The 23286-nt window shown below is 43.9% G+C and overlaps 1 protein-coding gene and 1 long non-coding RNA gene across 3 annotated transcripts; one reads left to right on the top strand and one right to left on the bottom strand.

Moving 5' to 3' along the window:
• The first annotated feature begins 27 nt into the window (after window positions 1–27).
• adgra3 (adhesion G protein-coupled receptor A3) lies at window positions 28–19536 on the top strand. 2 transcript variants are annotated; one of them, XM_061763150.1, is made up of 19 exons: window positions 28–824; window positions 2566–2637; window positions 5253–5324; window positions 7851–7922; window positions 8008–8079; window positions 8161–8321; window positions 10588–10801; window positions 11683–11847; window positions 12088–12289; window positions 12369–12518; window positions 12750–12908; window positions 13735–13902; window positions 14114–14324; window positions 14576–14784; window positions 15585–15709; window positions 15786–15909; window positions 15986–16131; window positions 16196–16291; window positions 18000–19536. In XM_061763150.1, the coding sequence occupies exons 1-19, from the start codon at window positions 613–615 to the stop codon at window positions 19306–19308; spliced, it is 3939 nt and encodes a 1312-aa protein (XP_061619134.1). In that variant the 5' UTR covers window positions 28–612; the 3' UTR covers window positions 19309–19536. The 2 variants fall into 2 exon arrangements, with proteins under 2 accessions (XP_061619134.1, XP_061619135.1); XM_061763151.1 differs by lacking the exon at window positions 28–824 and adding an exon at window positions 830–900.
• On the bottom strand, window positions 10385–12784 carry LOC133472421 (uncharacterized). Its single transcript, XR_009786704.1, has 2 exons — window positions 12610–12784; window positions 10385–10756 (listed from the first exon to the last, which is right to left on the bottom strand). It is a non-coding gene; the product is annotated as an uncharacterized LOC133472421 (long non-coding RNA).
• Window positions 19537–23286: the final 3750 nt, after the last annotated feature.

The following is a 23286-nucleotide window of genomic DNA, read 5'->3' as shown; positions in this document are numbered from 1 at the left end:
TGAAACAGAGAGGCGGAAGCTGGTCGACAACTCAGATCCGGGCGGACGGCCGAGACTTCTCAATGGACAACAACTCGCCTGGAATTTTTTACTAAGACGCGAAGGGAATTTAAGAAACGCTCCACCACGCGTTGCTAATCAACCCCAACAAAAACACATTAGACGTTTTGAGCTATCGTAACTTTTGGGCTGCTGTTCCTCTCGTCGCTTTGTTTTCCTGGCTGATTTCCTGTTGGAAAAAGAAAAGAAAAAAAAGGAGAAAGGGGACTTGTGTTGGAATCCGACCACTACCCGAGGCTTTTTTTTTTTTTTTTTTTTTTTTGTGTGTGTGTATAATTTTGGGATGATCGCAGGCGCCTGCAGTGGAAAAGAAAACACTGAAAGCCATGGGAAACAAACGCAACGCGATTTGAAATGAAGGAACAAAACAAAGAACCCTTCCGTTGCATTGAAGGCGAAGAAGAAATGGAGGATGGAGCCGTACGACGACCCAAGAAGCTACAAGCTAAAGTAACATGTTTGTCGTTAATCTGAAAAGAAAATCAACTTTTTTTTCGGATTCATGAGATTAATCGGTTTTCATTGCGGTTACTTTGTGGCCCCGTGGGGAAAATGAGAGCTCATTTGCTCCAGTTTGTGACTTTGCTGCTCGGCTGCGCTGCTGCGGCGGCGGCGGCGGGCGCGTCCGGTTGCAAATCGTACGACGAACCCTCGAAAAGCACCGGGAAAAGCCTGGCGGCGTCCGACAGGAAGGTGGTCTGCAGCAACATGGAGCTCCGCCAGGTGCCCCCGCCGTACTCCTTCCCAAATCGGACTCTCACACTGTGAGTACAACCGACGGTCAATGCCGTTTACGACGCCATATGAACGCACCACGGCAGCCTGCCAGCTCCTCAACAGGTTTCTACTTCTGAGTGTGCATGTTTTCATCCATTACTAAATCAACGTCATGACTAAACTGACTCGAGTAACTGCGTCCACCTCAGTAACAAAATGCTGACTTTAGTTTTCCTCTACAAATGTGTTCCCTTTTCTGTGCATTTGTAGGAATTCCACAGTGCAGTTTATTATTATTATATATTTTTTCCCCCCCTCCTGTGTGTGCTTTTGTGGTGGTGTTGAGCGATTGCAGCAACATGAGAACACCAGGGAAGGGAAAATAAATATAATAATAATAATAATAATAATAATAATAGACGCCGGGGCCTGGAAATGTAACATGATTTGCTGCTACCTTAGGAGCTGATTGGGGTTCAAAAGCTGGAATGGCTTGTTTTATTTATTTTATTTTATTGGACAGGTGAGAATGTCCAAGCAGAGGGAGTTGGGGTCACTGCTCTGTGGTCTTCCTTGGATCGCAGGTCACAAGATGAAATGGCGTCTTACTGTCAAACTAAACGCACACACAAAAAAAGAGAGAATTACACCTTAAATATTGAAAGCAACCACTAGCTTAATGCTGACACATAATGGAAAATGCCATAGATGGGGTAACGAATAGTGTTATAAGGCTGTAAGGAGCAGATATTTGAACACAAGTGGTGCAGCAATACATTTAGACAGACATAACAATACTCACTGGCATATTCTTTATCCTCAGCAAAAAAAAAAAATACTAATATTTCAGCAGTGAAATAAGTCTCTTGTAATAGTTGTTAAAGTCTTCATGACTGTAATTCTTTACATTCTATGTTATTACATTATTACTATGTTTTTATAATGTACAATATTAAGGAGCCCTGGTTTTCTGATTTAAAAACACATTACAAACATTTTGGTTGTTTTATTTGGGAACGGATTAATAGCATTTCCATTCATTTGAGTTCAGTTAAGTGTTTTCAGTTACGAGTGCGATCACCTAAGCAATTCAACACGCATCTCAAGGCACGGCTGTATTTTGCAAAACCCATTTGCTGATACTCTATGCATGACATCTCTCTATCAAAGGCACCAATAAGCATCGGCTCGCCAACCCTCTTTCAAAACATCCCCTCTCAACACCCCATAATGACTCCAATCTGGTCCACCCTTGTGGGTAGGACTCGTGTGGTAGTCAACCCACGCATCCCGTCGCAGCTCACGGGAAACACATGCAAGTCCCCGTTCCTGGGTCATTTTTCAGCGTGGGCGTTAGAAAGACATTGTTCAGTTTTACTCCATGTATTATGTCGCGATCAGGGCTTGACGTTAACATCCGCCAACCCATCAAATGCGGGTCAATTCCAGCAGTGGTGGGTAACACTGCGTGGCTAGTGGGAAAAAAATATTTCAATGAGAACAAGTTCTGTTGCTAGCCCTCTCCCCCATGACATGACAAATGTATTACCATGGTAAAACGAAAACCTTCAGTTAGCACCCCTGTCCTCCTCGTTGATGAATGGATTTTGATCGGGAAAAAGATCTGTCAGCACCTATGCAACGACAAAATTGTGACCAGTGAAAATGCTGAGTGGCCAGTAACTCTGGGAAGCTACTAGCCACTGTGGCGGGTGAGCAAAAATGTTAATGCCAAGCCCTGGTTACTAAGCATGAATTTGTTTTTGTTTTTTTTTCCCCGTTTCCCAGAATTCTCAACAACAATAAAATTCAAGAACTGAAGAACGGCTCGTTTGTCGGCTTGTCTACGTTGGAGAAATTGTGAGTAACTTTTTCATCAAATCATGCTTGAGGCTGGAGAAGTTAACTGCTCAGTTAATCGTGGTAAGGTCAAATATAGGGGCCATTGGTGTGTAGTTTTCTCTTAGCTTACACGGATATATAAACTGTTAAAGATATAAAAGCAGTAGCTTTGCTTGTAATCCTGAAATCAGTGCTTATTTGAGTATAGCCCCCGATCGTTGGTGGTTGTCTCCTGGAGATCCGACAACCCGATGGGTAAGGACTTTTCTCGGCGTGTCCATGTCTGCAGCGAGACGTCACTCAGGCCGCACAAGCTCCGCTTTTGAAATGTCATCGCCCCGCGTTTCCGAGCTGCGGATTCTGTAGAAAAACCTGGCTGTGGGCCTCAACGCATGAGTTATCACTGGGGAATGGCTTCCTCGCAGATTGAATAACCAGACCGGTAATGGCCGTGCTTTTACCCCAGGCTACCATAACACATGACTGCATCAGTGGGGAATTAGAGCTATGTCTCCTATCGTGTTTGTAAAAAAAAAAAAAAAAAAAGACTTGGGATCTTATTGGAGCCATGTTGAGTTCTGGAAACCCTTGTAGATACCCTTAATCCTATTCTGTCTTTGGAAAATAAGCGTTAAAGGGCACATGGATAAAAGGAAATTGACTTTTTAATTGCTTGTAGCCTATTTTAGTAGTTGGGTCTCCATCAAGTGTGAAATTACACAACCAAGTAAATCTTGTGCGAGCTTCCCATTTCCCAAAATGTGTCTGCGAGTTAGCCATTGGGAATTTTGCTGGAGTGTAACGTCCTTGGGGTATTTTGAAAGCAAGTTATTAAGACACCTAAGTTGTGGGGGAAATGTATGTTTCTCTTGACAGGTCCCTTCAAATGTGTTGTTTATGGATTGGCTCGTTTTTAGTGCTTGCGGCCAATTTGAAGTGTTTTAATTTGCACGTCAGCAAACTTTGATCTTCACCAAGAAAGCCCCCTCCGGGGCTTTTACATGCTTTTTGTCTGCCGGCGGCTAGACGAGTGGGTCGTAAAAGTTTAGCTCCAAAAGTAGCTCCCCTTTGTGCCTGTCCGCACTCAGCCGGTGGAGTTGGACGGCTCGCCTGGTTTGTCATTGTAATGAAGCCAAGCAAAGGTTGGAGGAGTCTGCAACACAATCCCTGCAACATCCCCTCCCAATTTTCATCCGATTCACCCCAGTGAAAATAAAATAAAGACCCCTCCTTTCTGCGGCCTCCAGTGTCTTTCTGTTTTTTTCCCCCCTACTCCTTTGTCCGCCAAGAAACGCTGTCTATATCCAGCCGTGAACATGGAGACGGTAACAAGCGAGGTGGAGAGAATCAGTTATGCGTGTCGGGCTGTCTGCGTGGATTTCTGGAGTAACTGTGGAGACATTGTGGGTGTCTCCGCGACACACAATCCCCATTATTACGCCGCCCAATAGAAATTGGATCCGAGCTAGCCCAGCGTCACGTGCTAATTCCTGAGTAAATCTGCTGCTTTGGAGGAATGCTCATTGTGGAAAGCGGATCGAAATCGCACTCTTGGCGCCCACAATAATCGGCTGTTCGGTCAGATAGTTGGTACCGCGTATCAGTGGAATGCGTCTGTGCAGTTTGTCGGTCATCCAGGTCGTAGTAATCCACAAAAGGTTGAATCGCGGCAACTGGACTAGTTCAGTCCAAAAGGGTTCTTCAGGACAAAATTTTGAAGTGTGGAGTCTGCCTCGGAGCCTCAGTTTTTGTGATTATTCCATTCTGAAAAGTCTGACTAAAACTGAATCGTACGAAAACTGAATCAATATTGCCCACAGGAGAAAATGTAAATTCAAGTCATCTTTTACAGACAACCGTAAATATTGACAAAAAAAATACGTTTCAAGAGAGTAATTGTAGTTTAGAATATCTGTAGGAGAAGAAGTTATGGTTTGAAAGGGGATTCCGCTAATTTCCTACTTTGCAACAAGATTTTTCTTAAATTCCGTGGTTGTCGTCTTTCTCCAAGAGCCTGCGCTTGAAACTTTCTTTGGCCCCGTGGTGGTGCAATAACTAAATCCGAAAAGCTCATATTGGCGTTCAATAATGCAAAATGAAATTGGAAAGAACAAATGATACACAGGTTCCGGAAGCTTAAACAAAGCAAGGTATACATGACCCTTCCTGTAGACATTTGTAATTTTTGCCTCCCTTTGAATTTAAGACGATTGTTTTGCCTGAAAACCTGGTGTGTAGCAAGCAGAGCTGCCTGAACAACAACTTTTAAAACACATTCCCTGCCATTGACGGCTTTAGAAGTCAAATATCCATGTTAACTGGGAGGGCTGGCAGTGAATGAGTTTTAATGAGCTATGGTAGAGGTGGAACAGCTAGGTCGCTTCACATGTTGCATTAGCACTCGCGTAGATGCTAATCTGTCTGTTTTAAAGTCATGTGCTGCACTTGAACGTAATTTAATGGCTGTTCTTCCTGCTTTTGTGACACATCCCTCCCCTAAGTTGTTGGTTTTTTGGTGCTCCACCAGAAGTCTTCATGGCTCAGTGTGACCCACTGTGTGTTTAATAAGCGTAAGAAAGATTTCTATAATATATAAATATATATGTCTTGAAGTTATTTTCTTTCTTTTGCAGGGACCTGCGGAATAACCTGATCAGCCGAATAGAACCGGGTGCTTTCCTGGGATTGCCAGCTCTGAAAAGACTGTGAGTAGTGCCTTTAGCTTCCTTCTCACACTGTCGGATTTTTCCGTACACTTAGACTGCTTTTTGAGACTTCCTACCATGTTGAGAGCAGCTGTCGTGCGTATCTATGTTGCCAGTGCGCTGCATATTTGTGTTCTGCAGCTCTGCTACGTGTCCATAAGGGAGGACGGTCAGTCAAGCGCCATTTCATTTCCACTGCCTTGTTTAGTCTGGCTCCGTGCCAGAGACAGCTTGGGGCCTTAGACGCTTTCACACGCTCCCACCGGTATTTTGTTATCTGTGCGTTCAGTAGACTGGGAATCCAGTGTGTCCCGTGAATGCAGCATGATTTGGAATCGAGAGGGTATTGCCAAGTCAAAGTTGAGTTTGGCGCTCTTATTGTGCCACAGGCACAATAAGAGCGAGACAGGAAGGCATTCACCTTGGGCGTGCTGTATATTCATAGCGCTCCGTCTCACACGGGGAATCATGGCTGCCGTTATATGCCCGCCCCATTGGAGAGTAAAAAAATCAAATCAAATTAGCCCCTGAGACCAGTTTCGCCAATCGACACCAGATTAGGTGGGCATGTTTATCGAAACAGGGTGCACGTAAATGTCTCCAGGACGTGCAGCAAATTGAACAAAAAGTCATCCATTTTGGTCTGAAGCAGCCATTTGAGGTGAATTCCGTGGGTGTTGAAGAGAATAAGTGGTGGCCATAAATTCCCCCAAGCTTTCCAGTGCGTGCGCAGTAGGTGTACCTAATGTTGTGGCTCGTAAGTGAGCATCCACAAAATGGCTCTCGACATGTTTTACAGTGGGGAAATCTCCACAGTTGATACGAATCACTGACGGAAAAAAATCCATAGCCCCCCTCCCCCAGAACAGCTGAAGGGTCCCAGGCCTAATCACATCAGGCTATTTTTGCCCCCCCTTCCGGCCCCCTCTATGCTCTCAATAATTCCCCTCTTGATGCCGTGGAATAAATAAAAGGCGGCCCGTCGTGTAATGTCGTCTCGACATTTTGGGGTCTCGTGGCGTGCCACCATGGAATCAAGCCTGTAAATTTTGATGAAATGCGACTCATTTCCTTGATGTGAATGTGCAGAAAGCATGGTTTTAATTTTGACCACCATTTGAACTCTCCTGTTTACGTTGGTTTCTCAGTAACAGCAACAAAGTTCCTGGGTCATTTTGACCCGTGGCATGTTAAATCATCCCAACGTGTCAAAACGAAACATTGTTTATAGCTCATTGTTAACATCATTACTAACGATTCCACTGCTTTTGTTTTTAACTTTAAAATGAATCAATTTGACAAGCAACATAACAGGATGCGTGTCTGATTTTTAAATTTGTTCCATACATGTAGCATTTGGTGTAATTCTTCCCGGCTGGAGTGTTTACATGGGGGACTGAGGCACCGGCAGCTCTTGACACTCGATAATCACACGTGATAAATCACTTCACTCGCTTTTTTTGAAGTGCAGACATCCACCTGGAGGCACACAAACATGCTCGGGAATTGAAAAGAAGAAGAAGAAAAAAGCACCTTGAAGCAGTTCTGCCTCAACACGTCTCTTAAAGGAGTCTCTCGGCATTCCCTTTTTTTGGGGGGGGGGCAAGTGTAATTGGAGGGGATAAGAATACAAGTGCATGTTCAAAAGGTTTTAATCGTTTCCCATTAACAAAAATATAAAGATTTTCATGGGTCAATTTCATCCACAGTTCCACAAGAGAGAAATGAAGCCAGAAGCAAAACTTGGGGTGCCAATATTTTTAGCCATGACTGTATAAAAAGACACCATTTTTTTTCTTTTTTTCCCTTCTTGATTGCTTAGCTGCTTTAGGTCAATTGGGATGACTAAAATTATTTCTTTTTGCTAAATGCCAGAATAGTGAGAGAAGTATTTTTTTAGACAAATATATATAATAGACAGTACAGCCATGCATGACTGTATATAAATTTTTATGGGGCAATTTTACCCGCTGTATAACAGAAGGAAGAAAAGAACCAAAATAGAACCATCATAAGCAGTCTTATCCTAAAATTGTTAGAAATTTCAAACACATACTGTGTATACCGTAATTTCTCGTGTATAATGCGCAATTTCGCCCCCAAAAAATTGTCAAAAGTCAATAGTGGGCATTATACATAGACAAATGGAAAAAAACTTTACCATTTTATAAATGTATGCCGCCATCTCGTGGTTATGAAAAAGCTGTACATTTTAATTCCAAAATGCAATCGCCACCGAGAGATTATGAGAAAGGTGTACGCTTTCATTCTAATATGCCACCACCACCTAGTGTTTATAAAAAAGGTGTAGCCTACACTTTCATTCCAATGTGACAAGGGTACATATGACTGCATATATGTACAGTTGTGCTCATAATTTTACATACCCTGCAGAATTTGTGAAATATTGTTTTTGGAAATATGACTGACTGAACAACAACCATCATTAATTTCTTTATGGTGATGTTTTGTTTAATGATAATTAATTGAAATTTTCATTGTCAAATTGTGCTTTTGGTGCGGCAGGGAGTTGTCCAACAACAGCATCGGCTGCCTCAATGTCGACATCTTCAGGGGCCTCACGAGTCTCATCCGACTGTAAGTGTTTTGATTTAGTTCAGTGATGAAATTAAAGTTTAATGATGCCCCCAAGACTTATTCACGTGTTCAATCATATTTGCAGAAATCTTACTGGGAATCTCTTCTCTTCGTTGGCTCAAGGGACCTTTGACAGTCTCGTGTCGTTGAAGTCACTGTGAGTACGAGGCCGAAAAGCGGCGGGATTGTCTATCCGAGCGTTTGGTCACCCGCCCACGCTTTGCCCGCGAATCTGCAGGGACTTCCAGACGCCGTATCTGCTGTGCGACTGCAACCTGCTGTGGCTGCTGCACTGGCTCCGCGACAAGAACGTGGCGGCCAAGAGCACCAAGTGCTCGTACCCGCAGTCGCTGCAGGGCCAGCTCGTCACCGCTGTCAGGCCGGAGCTCCTCACGTGCGGTAGGGCGACGCCAGTCAAGCTGTCTCTTGAAATTTTAACCTTTTGCTATCAGTCGGGAAAGTTGACACGAGAGAATAGACACCCGTGTCTGTTTATACTCACTCATGTCTTATCATTTCGCCACCTATCACAACCTTAACTCATTCCATTGACGCCTGTTGAATTCCAATATGTTAACTGGCAGTGAATGAAAACTCATATAAATAGAAATCTATGCTACCATTTTACGATGAGGGTTTCCAGTACCGAATGAGCCCTGGAATGAATGGCAAAAAAACGGTTAAAAATGTTTCTAATTGCTTACATAATAATATAAAACCCTAAACAAACCACAAAGTATCATCCCAAAACACTCAAAATTGTAGTACAGTATGACTTACAGATAGTGCTGTGCAATACGGCCTAAATTTGATCACAATCTTTTTTTTTCCACTAATGTTGATATTCCATATGACTATTTATTGTATTAAAGTTTAAAAATGAATAAAACCGGACCAGACCAAATTGATTTACATTTTCAAGCAGAAGGTTTATTTCACAATTATAAACATCAGAAACAAACAAGAACAAAAAAACTTTTCCCTGCAAGTATTTCAAAATATAATGGTCTCCAAATTAGTGATGAACCGAAATGAAAATTCTTCACCGAAACCAAAAATATGAAAATGAGAAACCCAAGGCCTAAACGGAAATGATTGTGCCAATTATTATTTATGGCCAAGACGGCCAAGCTGCCAGCCAATAGACTTTCACTTCCAGAACAATTTGTCTGGATTTCCATAGTTTGTAAATTATGTCAAGAACATTACCGTGGGATAGTTATTACAGTGTATTATGTAATACGATAAAAATAATGATTCATACCGTTCAATTGTGCAACATAATCACTACTCTATAATTGTAACCGTTAGTAAATTATGACTTCAGCATTTGTTACTCTAATGGACTGTATTTCCTAGGGTTTGGCTCTGTTGTAGGTGTTGATCACTTAACCCTTAGGTGGCAGCAACGCACTTAATCATGCCCACTCTGCCGGAAATCAAGAAGAAGAAACGTGACGTCGTGGAACAAATACAATGCCGTGATGTGTAAATAAAGTGAATTAAAAAAAATGCTACAGTGCAAAGTCAAACAGTCCCAAACAGTTAGCTCTGACACCGACAGCCTGCCCACTGTCAAAGTATTTGCATGATCCCGCACGCAACGATGCTAGCTAGTAGCTGCTAATGCTAACGGACACAAAACCCCGCGAATGCTTTCTGGTCCGTGATCGGCAAACTGCTATCTTATTATCTTCCTGCCCCGTTCAACAGAGCGACCACAAAAAACACAAGCGCTTTCACCTTGCAACCACAATCGCTCCGCAGCGTTGTTTTGTTTACATTACAGAAGCGCCACGGAGTTACGTCTCTCATGAACATGATGCACGCGTTGCACATGATAACGTTTTTCATCTTCTGCTGATTTTACACAGATGTGCCCGACTTCGTCGTACCATCTTTTGTACACGTTTAGCAGGCTACGCTTGTTTCCGAATGATAAACGTGCCCTTTTTTGGCGGGGGATTATTGATGGCTCGCTAGTCGCTAGCATCTCCTCCATGTTGGCAAAGTATAGAAAATGAAATCGATGACCCCCTTTTTCCACATCGGGCATTAATAAAATATCGATCGACTCGAGCTTCTCGATATATCGCACGGCCCTACTTACAGATGTACTTGTCACGGAGACTGTCCGTAAGCTCCTCCAGGACATATTCAGTCATAATGTATCACTTCAACATATTTCCTTTACACCAGTTACAGTACAGTACGACTTCCCCTTTTTAGACAAGGCTTTGACAACATTTATGGCATCTTAGGACATTTCAGAAAGGGCACAAAAGCAAAAAAAAAAAAAAGGTAAATGGTGATTTTGTAAATAGTATGCAGCGATTGCTGCATACTATTAGTTATTAGTTATATACTATTAGTTATTCATGACATGTTACCTATATTATAAGTAATTCATGAGAGGTCACAATAAGGCAATAGAAACGTGATGCAGATACTGTATACTGTCATTACTGTTTAAATCCTTTATTCAAATTGAATCTCAATAGCTTGCAGCAATACATACTGGTTTGTGATTTGGCGAGATAAATTACTTGAATTCGGAATAGATATCTCTATTCGGTTGGCGAATAGACACTTGCAATTATTATCCATTGGCGGTTTGTGACTTCTGAAAGCGACTACTTCAGTTTCCCAATATGTTTCCTTGCAGACGCCCCGCTGGAGCTGCCCTCCTTCCAGCTGACGCCGTCCCAGCGGCAGGTGGTCTTTCAGGGGGACAGCCTGCCCTTCCAGTGTCAGGCATCCTTTGTAGCCGAGGATATGCAAGTGCTGTGGTATCAGAACGGGCGCATGGTGACACCTGACGCCGCCCAGGGCATCTACATTGAGAAACACATGGTGCAGGACTGCTCTCTGATTACGAGGTGATGAGAATTAAAAAAAAAAAAATGACTACCGTAATTTCTCAAGTGTAATGTGCATTTCTTTCCCTTCAAAATGTCAAAAGTCAATAGTGCACATTATACTTAGGTATAAAGGAAAATGAAAAAAACTTTCACATTTTATAAATGTATGCCGCCATCTAGAGGTTATGAAAAAGCCGTACACTTTCATTCCAATATGCCAACGCCACCTAGAGGTTATGAGAGGTGTAGCCTACACTTTCATTCCAATATGACAGGGGTACTTATGTCTGCATATATGTACAGTGGTGTTCATAGGTTTACATTTCCTGGGAGAATTTGTTAAATATTGCTTTTTTTTAAAAGTACAACTGTTGACTGAACAACAGCCATCATTCATTTCTTTATGGATATGTTTTGTTTCATGATAATGCTTTTCTGAAATGCTTGACAGTTTAATTTGAATCCCATCGAAATCAAATTAAATGTGTTTCACTTGGCCCTTCATGTTAACTTTAAAGAAATGTACCCATCTTTTGCCTGGGTAATCAAACATATGAGCACAACTGTGTGTTTTCTCATTTACTAAATAAAAGCAGGGCTGTGAATTTCAAAATAAGAGCAAGTAAATAAAAAGAAAGTATGTTCAAATAAAGTGCTTAACTTCAGAATAATTATTTGAAAAAAACAACAAAATACAAATAGTACATGTTTTGATCATATTGGTAGAAGCAAAATCATGCATTGTCAAAAAGCATTATACATGGGTCGAACGGTTTTACAGAATTTTGAGGTCAGCTTTGGGAGTGCGTATTATAAATGGGTGTGCATTATACACAAGAAATTTTGGTAAACGCCGCAACTCTTAGTAAGAATATAAATTGAAATATGTCTTCTGGCAGTGCGTTGACCATCTCAAACATCCAACCGGGCTTCACCGGGAACTGGGAGTGCCGTGTCAGGACAAGCCGAGGGAACACCACGAGGACGGTCCACATCGTGGTGTTGGAGAGTTCCGCCAAATACTGCGCCCCTGAACGCGTCTCCAACAACAAGGGAGACTTCCGGTTGGTTAAAAAGATTTGCTTCGTTTTATGATTCCCAGCCACTGTGCCACAGCATATAATTTTTTTTACTTCACATTTTTTTGTCAATAAATCGTAATAAATTTAATGTTTTCTCCCATGAATTCCCATGAAAAGTTTCCAACTTTGAAAATTCCCTGAATATTGCAACCCTGGTTTCAAGTGAGGACTCTTTGGCACAGAGTATCACAGAAATAAGACCTGTTTCCGACAACATTCCAGGTGGCCGCGCACCCTGGCCGGAATCCGAGCCTTCCTCCCCTGCAACAGATTGCAGTCGAGCGCGGGAAGCTACTCAGGCGGATCCGACGAGGAGCAGCGTGCTTGGCGAAACTGTAATCGCAACGGGCTATGGGCGGAGGAAGATTATTCCCACTGCCAGTTCCAAAAAGACGTCACCCGATTCCTCTATTTCATCAACCAGGTGAGTGTTGCTCTTCCCAGCTGTGATTTCTTCTCGTTTTGCGTCCGGTCGTGACGTTCCCCTTTGTCTGGGTTATCAGATGCCTGTGAACGAAAGCAACGTAGTGCCCATGGCCCGTCGCCTCCTCGTCTACACCATAGACGCCGCCAACTTCTCGGACAAGATGGACATCATCATCGTGGCGGAGATGATCGAGAAGTTCGCCAAGTTTGTGGACAAGTTTAAAGACGTGAGTGTTTTGTACATTACCAAACATAAACAAAAAAAGATTTTTACAGGTCAGTTTGAGCCACAGTATAAATGGAGTGAAGAAGTTTTACCTTAAAATATTTGCCAGACGGCATCGCTGGTTTGACTTTTTCAGCACTTCTGTTAACCATTCAAAAAGGCAAACAAATGCAGGGTCTCTTCAGCACCTTCACGCCAGAGTCCCTTCCTGATGTCACTCTGTTTTTTCCAGCTCGGTGAAGTGATGGTGAGCATGGCCAGCAATCTGATGCTGGCCGACGAGCGCGTGCTGTGGATTGCGCAGCGCGAGGCCACGGCGTGCTCCCGTATCATCGCCTGCCTCCAGAAGATCGCCGCCCACCGCTTGGCCTCAGCGCAGGCCTTCTCCCTGGTCGGTGGTACACATGCGAAAATATCTCTAATATTTCAAAAATGCCCCAAAAATGTTTTTCTGAATTTGTTTCTTTCTTTCTTTCTTTTTGAATTGAGGTATATTAAATATATTAACCTGGCAGTGCTACAAGGGGCTAAAAGGAGGGCAGAAATGTCACATTTTTGGACGGGTAAACATGCAGCAGGTCGCATTGACCCATGAACATTTTTGTTGGACCAAAACAATGAAACCCACAGCTAAGACTTGGGGGGGAAATAACTCCGCTAAGTCGACTTGACAAAAAGGTTGACACAAAATGTCTGCCTCAAAGCTTCGCCGGGACCCAAAAAAATAATAATAACAAATTTCCTCCCGGAACCATGTTTGCGCCACCGGAAAACATGTTTCCCACGGATATTTTTTGGACAAGGACTCAGTGTTGGGTCAGTGATAAACTTTCCCAAAAACAAAAAGGGAGCGTCTAGAAGTGATTTTTAAGATACTGTTAGATGTGTACAGTACATATAACAAGTATGAATGAGCTAAATGGTAGTTAGCGTGTTTTGACCTAAAACTCACCAATGCTAATCGTGATTGCTAACCGTCTAACATTTTGCTGACACTCAGTACCAACCAGTTTAAGAATGGAAGTCTATCCCTCATAAATGATAAAATCCACGTTAGTAGTATCAAAAAAATGTTTTGTTTTTTTTAGTAATCGTGTGGGGCGGGTGCGATTATTATTCGATTTTTAGATCAATAATCAATAGGAGAATTGATTGTAAAAAGATTCGATAGTGACAGCTCTACCCATAACCAAGCGCAACGGTTGTTTTGTTGACAGACGTCCCCCAATATAGCGCTGGAGGCCCACTCGGTCAAGGCCAACGAATGGAACGGCATGACCTGCATGTTGTTTCAGAGGCCCACCCCGGAACGGACCCCCGGGCAGGACCGCCAGCTCACCTTTAAATGTAACACCACCGGCTCCTTCTCCAGCGTCCTACTAAAGGTCAGTGAGTTTTTATGGGGTCTTTACAGATTTTAACATTCATATGAATATTATACACTATTGAAAACATATACAGTATTTTCTAAACATTTTATGGTTGCAGTTTTTTTTGCTTGAAAAATTTGTAGGAGGGTTATCCGCCACTATAAAGGAGGTTGACTGTATTTTTTTCGGGGGTTCTATTTTCTCATATTTTTATTCGTCCCTTCAGAGCACCACAGTCGAGGCGTCCCTGCAGCTTCCTCAGTCGCTCTTTACCCAGGGCACACTGCTCCCCGGGCAGGGGGAGGACACGGTCTACAAGCTCCACCTGATGGGCTTCCGCAACGGCAAGTTCTTCCCATCTACCGGCAACTCCTCCCAACTGGCCGACGGCGGGAAGAGGAGGAACGTGGCCACTCCCGTCATCATGGCAATGATAGGCAAGTGGGATTGGATTGTTTTATAGTTGCATTTTAACATTATTTTGACAGGCATGTGGTAGAAAATGTATTTCGTATTCAGTACACAGTTACACCATACCCACCATTCCTACATGGAACATATTCCAGTACGTGAAAGTGCCAGTGCATTTAGTGCCAATCGGAAATTGCAAGTTCCAGGGTGACAACAGTTGAAAACAACAGTTCTACGTGACTTGTTCAAAGTGAGTTTGGTCTTCTCTTGGATACAGATGGCATTTCCGTGCGTATGCTGCGGACGCCCGTCAACATCACCCTGCGACGCTTCGCACGCGGTTCCGACGCCGTGTCCGCCTGCTGGAACTTCAGCCTGGCGGGCGGCCAGGGCGGCTGGCAGACCGACGGCTGCCGCATCCTGGGCCACCACGACAACTTCACCACCATCTCCTGTAACTCGCTTGGCAACTACGGACTGCTCATGGTAGACAACCCGCTTTTACTCCTTTCTGACCTTCTGTACTGTGTAAGAACCCTGGTGTACGCGCGGAAAACATTCAAACAACATCCATGGAAGCCTCGGCCGAGATTCAAACCCCGCAGCTCACAACTGTGTGGTAGAGGTGCTAAACACTCCCACACCGTACTTCCATTGATTTATGTCGTGTTATGATTTTTTAAACTTAGTGTTCTATTTTTTTCACAAATCAATACTATTGGTCAGTCCCTATGTGGATCTGTTTTTTCCACAAATCATTAACCAATCTAAAATATTTTAAAAAGTTTTAACCTTAAGACAATGTTTATTAAGTGATACTTAAGAGAGGTGCACATACTTTATTTGTCCACTTGAGGTCGCCATCCACACACGCTACATTAACCACGTTAACGGCCGTCAATGGCAGTGAATGTGTTTTAAAAGGTAGGTGGGTGTGCTCTGCTTGAGTGACATGAACGTCAACCCACGCGTATGTGCTAAAGATGGGCGATTTCATGGCTATATCATCACTCTGACCGTCCCGGTGGCGCAAAGCATCATGGGAAGTAGACAGATCCTACACTTTTGATAGTTATGAAAAATAAATTAGGTTAAAAACCCACACAAAAGAATGGAAAATGAGTCCAAAACACAGATAACTATCATTTCACTGCGAGATTATGGAGTGAAGTGACTGTGGCCGAATGTTGTGCAGCTCCATGGCGCCATCTAGCGGCCGAGTCTCCGAAGTTCAGCCGTAAATCACAACACAAAGCAAGAATCGGCTGTGGTCTTTGTCGTTGCAGGACCTGAGCGCCGTGGACTATTTCACTCCCAGCATCGAGCCACTGCATCCGGTCATCTACGCCACCGCCATCGTGCTCCTCTTCTGCCTGCTGACCATCATCGTCAGTTACGTCTACCACCACAAGTAAGCACTTCGCTCACGCCCGCCTTTCTAGCTTGCCCGACCGCCGTCTTGCTAAACCCGCACTGTCGCTTCCAAGGTCGGTGCGCGTCAGCCGCAAGTGTTGGCATATGCTGGTTAACCTCTGCTTCCACGTGTCGCTCACGTGCGCCGTGTTTGTGGGCGGCATCAATCAAACGCGCTACGCCAGTGTGTGCCAAGCGGTGAGACACCACTTTCTATTTTCAAAACACCGTTGTTCAGATTGGTGATGGCTGGGTATTTGCCCCTCCCTCCCAGGTGGGCATTTTGCTGCACTACTCCACGCTGGCAACCGCCCTCTGGGTGGGCGTGACGGCACGCAATATTTACAAGCAAGTGACGCGCAAAGCCAAGCGCTACGAGGAACCGGACGAGCCGCCCCCGCCGCCGCGGCCGATGCTGAGGTACGTGCGTCAAGTTATTGATTTCACTGTACAGGCCTGAACTTTCTCTTAATGCTTCCCAAAGGTTCTACTTAATCGGCGGCGGAATACCCACTATTGTTTGCGGCATCACGGCGGCGGCTAACATCAAGAACTACGGCAACCAGATCAATGCGCCATAGTAAGTAGATCCGGTAAATGAGCGATTTGACACATTCGTCTACTGTCAGAGATCACATGATTGGTCGGGAAAAAAATATTTACTACAAACACTGTACCTTCATCTAGCTATGCCTTTGGCGTGTAGTGACGGCTAGACAATACAATGTTGTCATTCATACGACAGAATAATAGCAAAAAAAAACAGGCCCATTCATTCCCAATGAGACATTTAACATCATGGTTCCACATAATTCCCATCCACATTCAAAACATGTAGCTCATTCATTCCCCACATTCCACATTCTTCACCCACATTAACATACCCACATTTTCCCACATTCCGACATAGTGTCCATTATTCCCTCCTGCTTCAACATTTCTTGACCGATTCAAACCTTTCCAATGACAAAATCTTTTCCTCATGACAAAAATTCCCACATATTTCCACAGTCACATACCCACATTTTTGCCACATTCAGACATTCCATCTTATTCCTTCCTCCTTCAACATTTCTTGACCGATTCAAACCATTCCAACTACAAAATCTTTTCCACATTACCAAAATGCCCACATTACACAAATTCCAGTTTTCACCCACATTTCACATTTTCCCTTTTTAGAGTACCCACATTTTTCCCACAAGACAAATCGCACATTATTTCCTCCTGCTTCAACATTTCTTTACTGATTCAAACCATTCCAACTACATAATTTTCACATGCCCCACATTCTCACATTACCCAAATTCCAAATTTTTCCACATTCAAATACCCACATTTTTGTTTCCCACATTTAGACATTCTACATTATTCCTTTATCCTTCAAAATTTGACCGATTCGAACTGTTCCAAGTTCATATTTTCCACATTCCCCAAATTCCACAGTTTCACCCAGTTCACATTTTCCCACTTTAAAATACCCACATTTCCCACGTTAAGATAAATTCTACAGTTTCCCTCCTTCTTCCACATTTCTTGACTTATTCAAACCATTCCAACAATAAAATATTTTTCACATTCCCCATTTTTCCCACATTACCCACGTTCTACACTTTTCCACGTAAAAATACTCACATTTTTCCCACATTAAGGCAAATTCTACATTATTCCCTCCTGCTTCATTCAACATTTCTTTACCGTTTCAAACCATTCCAACGACAACATAGGTCACATTCTCACATTACCCAAATTCCACTTTTTCACCCACATTTCACCACTTTTAAAATACCCACGTTTTCCCCACATAAGACAAATTCTATATTGCCTCCTGCTTCCACATTTCTTGACCGATTCAAACCATTCTAACGTCAAACTGTTCAGCTCCTTTCACTTCATTCCATATCTTTCCACATTATTCCATATCATTCAATATGATTTAATACTATTCCACAGTTAGTCCCAACACAAAAGTGGGATGAATGAAAAGAAAAAAAAGCAAGTAAAATGATCAAATGAAGTTCAAATCACAAAATAAAAGCAAGATTGTGATAGTACGGGAAGAACTGATGATTTTTTATTTTTTTTTTGCAAACGTAGTAGTGAACAATGAAGTTTTCAGGCCAGATTTAAATGTACTGACAGTTTGAGAAGAGGTGATGTGTTCAGGACGTTTGTTAGAAACAGAATGATGCTTCATTCTATATATTTGTGGCTCAAATAAAATTCTTGAATCCATTCTGTGCCAGTGAGATGCTAAGTTTTGTCGTCGTCCCCCCTCCCACTTCCAGCTGCTGGATGGCGTGGGAGCCGAGCATCGGCGCTTTCTACGGCCCGGCAGGTTTCATCGTCTTCGTGGACTGCATGTATTTCCTCAGCATCCTGCTTCAGCTGCGGCGGCATCCGGAGCGCCGCTACGAATTCAAGGAGCTGGCCGAGGAGCAGCAGCATCTGGCCGGCGAGGGGGCGGCGGACGGCGCGCGCCACCCCCTTGCTCCTGGCGTCATGTCGCGAGCCATGCCCCTGGCGGCGCTGGAGAACGAGCACACCTTTGGCGCGCAGTTGGTGGGGGCGGCGGTGGCGTTGGGGTTATACGCCGGCCTCTGGGTGTTCGGAGCCACGGCCGTGTCGCAGGACCACCCTTTTGATTTGGCGTTCACCTGCCTGTTTGGTGTGGCGGCACTGGCCCTCGCCGCGTTCATGGTGGCGCACCACTGCGTCAACAGGCAGGACATGAGGCGCTTGTGGTCGCAGGCTTGTTGCTCCGGGAGACGCAGCTACTCGGCGCAGGACGACGCTCTGCTGCCGCGGCCCGGCGTTGCCACGGCGTCCGCGGCCGGCTCGGCCAAGACGGACGCCGAGTCGAACAAGGGCGCCCGCAGCAGCAGCAGCAGCGCCGACTCCTCCTACACTGACAAAAGCGCGCCCGCCGTGCGCAGCTCGGCGCACGGCAGCAAGCTAACCAATCTGCACGCGGAGGCCGCCCAGTGCAAGCCTTCCTCCGCCTCCGCCCCGGTGATGGCTGTTTTGGACAACAGCCTGACGGAGCATTCGGTGGACAATGAAATCAAAATGCACGTGGCGCCAGTGGAGGTGCAGTTCCGCCCCGTGGAAGACAATCCCGCCGCCGGCAGGCCCCACAAGAATCGATCCCGCGCTCACCGGGCCAGCCGCCTGACGGTGCTGCGGGAGTACGCTTACGACGTGCCCACCAGCGTGGACGGCAGCGTCCGGAGCGCCCCCAGCAGGCGGCACCACTATTACGACGTGGCGGCACGCAACAGCCGCCGCGCCGCCTACATGGCCTACAGGGAGCGCCACCGCAGCCAGCTGCAGCACGACAGCAGCGACAGCGCCAGCCTGCCGCGGCGCTCTCGCAAGGCGGGCGAGATGGGGGTGCCGCCCGCCGAGTCCGAAGACGCCGGTGCCGCCGAGCCGTTCGGCAGCGGCGAACTGGAAACCAAATCGTACGGGCTCAACCTTATCACGCAAAACGGCGGTGCGCTCAAAGAAAACGGACAAGCGTTTCCACTCATTAGCGCAGGTGAGAGCGCCCCTTGTATCAAAACTGGCTTGTGGAAACATGAAACTACCGTGTAGGGACACTTTCCATCCGGAATACACTTGTCACTGTGAAATGCCGTTTTGTTGGTGGTGTTTTTTTTTTTTTTTATATTATTCACAATTTATGTAATGTTCGGAAGAAGTGCCACTCATCTGCTTTTTATAAATGTTCTATTTTTATAAGAGACATGATGTCGCCACTCTGTTCATAACAACAACATCAGCAGTAATAATAAAAATAAAAAAAAAGTGCAAAACATCAAACTGCCGTGTAGTGACACTTTCATCCATCTTGTTTTTATGGGTTTTTACAATACAGCGTTCTCCCTTTTATTAGACGAAAATTTCTCTTGCTGACACCATGTGACAAGATGATGATCATTTTTAAATACAGTTTGGGTGTATTCAATACATTTGCATGCAATGTTTTCGAAAAGTCATCTAAGTACAATTATGTGCAATGGATTTTAATGAACTAATTTTAAGAATTCCCCCCCCCCCCCCCCCTATATTTACGAGCAGTGTTGATGTTCAAGCTGTGCGTAATGAATGTTACAGTGGCTTACAATAATAGTTTGAACATTTCCTATGTATTATTAATGGCACATTAATATAGATATGACAGATTCTCGTAAGTTTTTAATTATGCAGATGGCACAAACTTTTCAAATCAATCAGGGTCTTTCTTTCGCTTAAAGACATTGGAGGTATTTTTAGTACACCACTGAGCTTTGCTGTTAAAAATGTGATCTCTTCAAAACAAGCTTAGAGCAGTGTTTCAAATTGTGAATTCTATATTTGGACTCCCAAGTGTCCAATAAGATATTTAAAAACTCATCTCAGTGCGATGTAACGCAGTCAACGACAACAACAAACTTTCAATAAATACAATTTAATGATTCGTGCTATTCATATGACGGCTATACTTTCTAACACTAGCATTAATTACATACAGCCTCTTGGAATTGGATGTAATTGACGTGTTGCGCATGCGCACCTGCTCGACGTCATCAGGCTCGCCCCCGTCAAGGTGTGCGCGCACGCAAACGTCAAACTAGTCCACGAGCAGCTGTTTTTTTTGGGGGGGGGGAATGCTTATTTTCACCTCAAAATGGACACAAGAAGAGTGTTGAGTATCTCTGCTCGCATGGACGCCGCCGTCTCGTCTCCTGGTAGGACTGGCGTATGCTGGAGAGTGTTTTTATTTAAAAAAAATAATAATAATAATTGGGTCGCGTTTTGTACATGTTTTTTTTAGGGTGGGTGGCGCCTAGTTGGGTAGAGAAAGAGAGCAATTCAGTTTTACCCTACCGATTTGTGGGTGTTAATGAATAATGAGTAACAAAAATTCACTCGAATTCGTGTGTCCTCAAGACCTTCAATTAATTCGGCATGTAGGACGTACGTGAAAACTGTCACGTTAAGTGTATATATACTGTCGTAACTCCCTCCAAGATAGTAAACAGTTGGGGAAATGAATGTCTTTGCATGTGCTTGAGCAGCTGCAACTTTTGCCTTCTTTTACTTTTTTTTTTTTTTATAAACACTTCAATTGGCAATTGTATTTTGAATATGAACATCATTTCATACTAAACACAGTTTCTATTTTAGTCTCTCAAAAATTGGAGCAAACATTCATGTCTCCCAGGTTGCTGGTCTGTAGTTTGAAACCTCGAAACAAACCTTTCAACCTTTATTTTGAACATGAAACCAAACCAAACAAACACTTAAGAAGTGTGAAGAAGTTCAGACTTATTATACTTTTCTGGTAATCTATTTGTATTGTACTTGCATCATTATATTACTCATGATACCATCACATGAAGACATTGAGAAAAGAAAAAAACAATTAAGCCTGGTCACACTTGTACCAAATAATATTAAAATAAATAAATAAATATACCTCAATAAATAATTCAGGTATTGTCATTAGTGAGCTGATGGAACTTTTATATTGTTATTGTGTTGTCCCTTGAGGCTTAATCTAATATTGTGCTTAATTTGCACTAAAGCAGTGCAAGGGTTTACTTCAAGGACTCATCCCAGCGTGAGCATCATGGAGCTTGAGCGTTTTGCATCCATCCGTTTTCCAAGCCGCTTCTCCTCACGAGGGTCGCGGGAGTGCTGGAGCCTATCCCAGCTGTCATCAGGCAGGAGGCAGGGTACACTGAACTGAACTGGTTGCCAACCAATCGCAGGGCACATATAAACAAACAACCATTCGCACTCACATTCACACCTACGGGCAATTTAGAGTCTTCAATCAACCTACCGCGCATGTTTTTGGGATGCGGGAGGAAACGGCAGTGCCCGGAGAAAACCCACGCAGGCACGGGGAGAACATGCAAACTCCACACAGGCGGGGCCGGGGATTGAACCCCGGTCCTCAGAACTGTGAGGCTGACGCTCTAACCAGTCTTACTTAAAACTATGTTTAAAAAAAAAAAAAAAAAAAACGTGCTAAAGAATTTAACTCATTCACTGCCAGCCTTCCCAGTTAACATGGATATTTTACTTCTGAAGCCGTCAATGGCAGTGAATGTGTTAAAAACTGTGAGGCAGACGCTTGAGCGTTTTTATTTATTTTTTATTATTTATTTATTTTTTGGTTTGTTGCCTTGGGTGAGGTCATGGCGGGGTGGACCATCTGCCTCTGGACTCTGGCCAGCAGAAGGTGGAAAGCCCATGAGGTATTCCGGATGAGGGGAAAGGTGGGACAAGATGGTGGAAGGAGGCTGTTGCTATGGCGATGGCAGAACTTCCTTCGGCTTGGAAGAGCAAACAGGGCTTCATTTCCACAACATTACAAGTGATAAAACACTAAGTGGGATAGTTAGCCGTCTTCTCGGCCAAAATGTCCTCTGGTGTCTTATTTTCCGTTTAAAAAAAAAAAAAAAAAAAAAAAAATAGAACTCCACCAGCAATGTGCAAAAACAATTTGTAGTGGAACAACAAATAAAATACTATAATATACAATGTAAAAATAACTTCAAGTGTACAAAACAGTACTGTATTACGTAAAAGACAAAATGTCAAGCAAATGATGATGAAAAATGTTTAAATACAAATGGAGAGTTGAATGATCTAGATTTTCAAACTATGTCCATCCATCCATCCATTTTCTGAGCCGCTTCTCCTCACTAGGGTCGCGGGCGTGCTGGAGCCTATCCCAGCTGTCATCGGGCAGGAGGCGGGGTACACCCTGAACTGGTTGCCAGCCAATCGCAGGGCACATAGGAACAAACAACCATTCGCACTCACAGTCATGCCTATGGGCAATTTAGAGTCTCCAATTCATGCATGTTTTTGGGATGTGGGAGGAAACCGGAGTACCAGGAGAAAACCCACACAGGCACGGGGAGAACATGCAAACTCCACACAGGCGGGGCCGGGGATTGAACCCAGGTCCTCAGAACTGTGAGGCTGACGCTCTAACCAGTCTTACTTAAAACTATGTAAAAAAAAAAAATAAAAAAAAAAACGTGCTAAAGAATTTAACTCGTTCACTGCCAGCCTTCCCAGTTAACATGGATATTTTACTTCTGAAGCTGTCAATGGCAGTGAATGTGTTAAAAAATAAAAAATCAACTTTGTTAGTCAGTTCTTTCTCTATATTCCAGGCTGTGTTGACTGTTAATTGCTCTTGTTTAACTCATTCACTACCAGCCTTCCCAGTTAACATGGATATTTTACTTCTGAAGCCGTCAATGGCAGTGAATGTGTTAAAAATAAAAAAAGAACTTTGTTAGTCAGTTCTTTCTCTATATTCCAGGCTGTGTTGACTGTTAATTGCTCTTTGGTCACGAGGCGCTAAGCAGGTGCTTAGTTGGCTAAAGGCTTTGGGAATACGCCTAGAAAAGGGAGAAAATTCCTCAGTGGAACGTTTCCATGGCGTCTAGCTCAGTGTTGGTCGGCACGAGCCTGACACCCTGTGGCAGTACCTCAGAATGTTCCCGTTGTAAATTCATGCCCGTCTTTTGTTGGGGTTGCCCCCCAGAGTGACCTCACAACAGA

The sequence above is a fragment of the Phyllopteryx taeniolatus genome, chromosome 23 (genome assembly GCF_024500385.1).
Source record: "Phyllopteryx taeniolatus isolate TA_2022b chromosome 23, UOR_Ptae_1.2, whole genome shotgun sequence".
NCBI lineage: Eukaryota > Metazoa > Chordata > Actinopteri > Syngnathiformes > Syngnathidae > Phyllopteryx > Phyllopteryx taeniolatus.
This window is presented reverse-complemented; position numbering and strand designations above follow the sequence as displayed.

What these genes read in the sequence shown, in the direction of transcription:
- adgra3 (XM_061763150.1), top strand. Translation starts at nt 613, where the DNA reads ATGAGAGCTCATTTGCTCCAGTTTGTGACTTTGCTGCTCGGCTGCGCT. An exon ending in TTGTGGACAAGTTTAAAGAC is followed by an intron (nt 12,519 to 12,749) that starts GTGAGTGTTTTG and finishes TGTTTTTTCCAG; the next exon opens with CTCGGTGAAGTGATGGTGAG. An exon ending in AACCAGATCAATGCGCCATA is followed by an intron (nt 16,292 to 17,999) that starts GTAAGTAGATCC and finishes TCCCACTTCCAG; the next exon opens with CTGCTGGATGGCGTGGGAGC.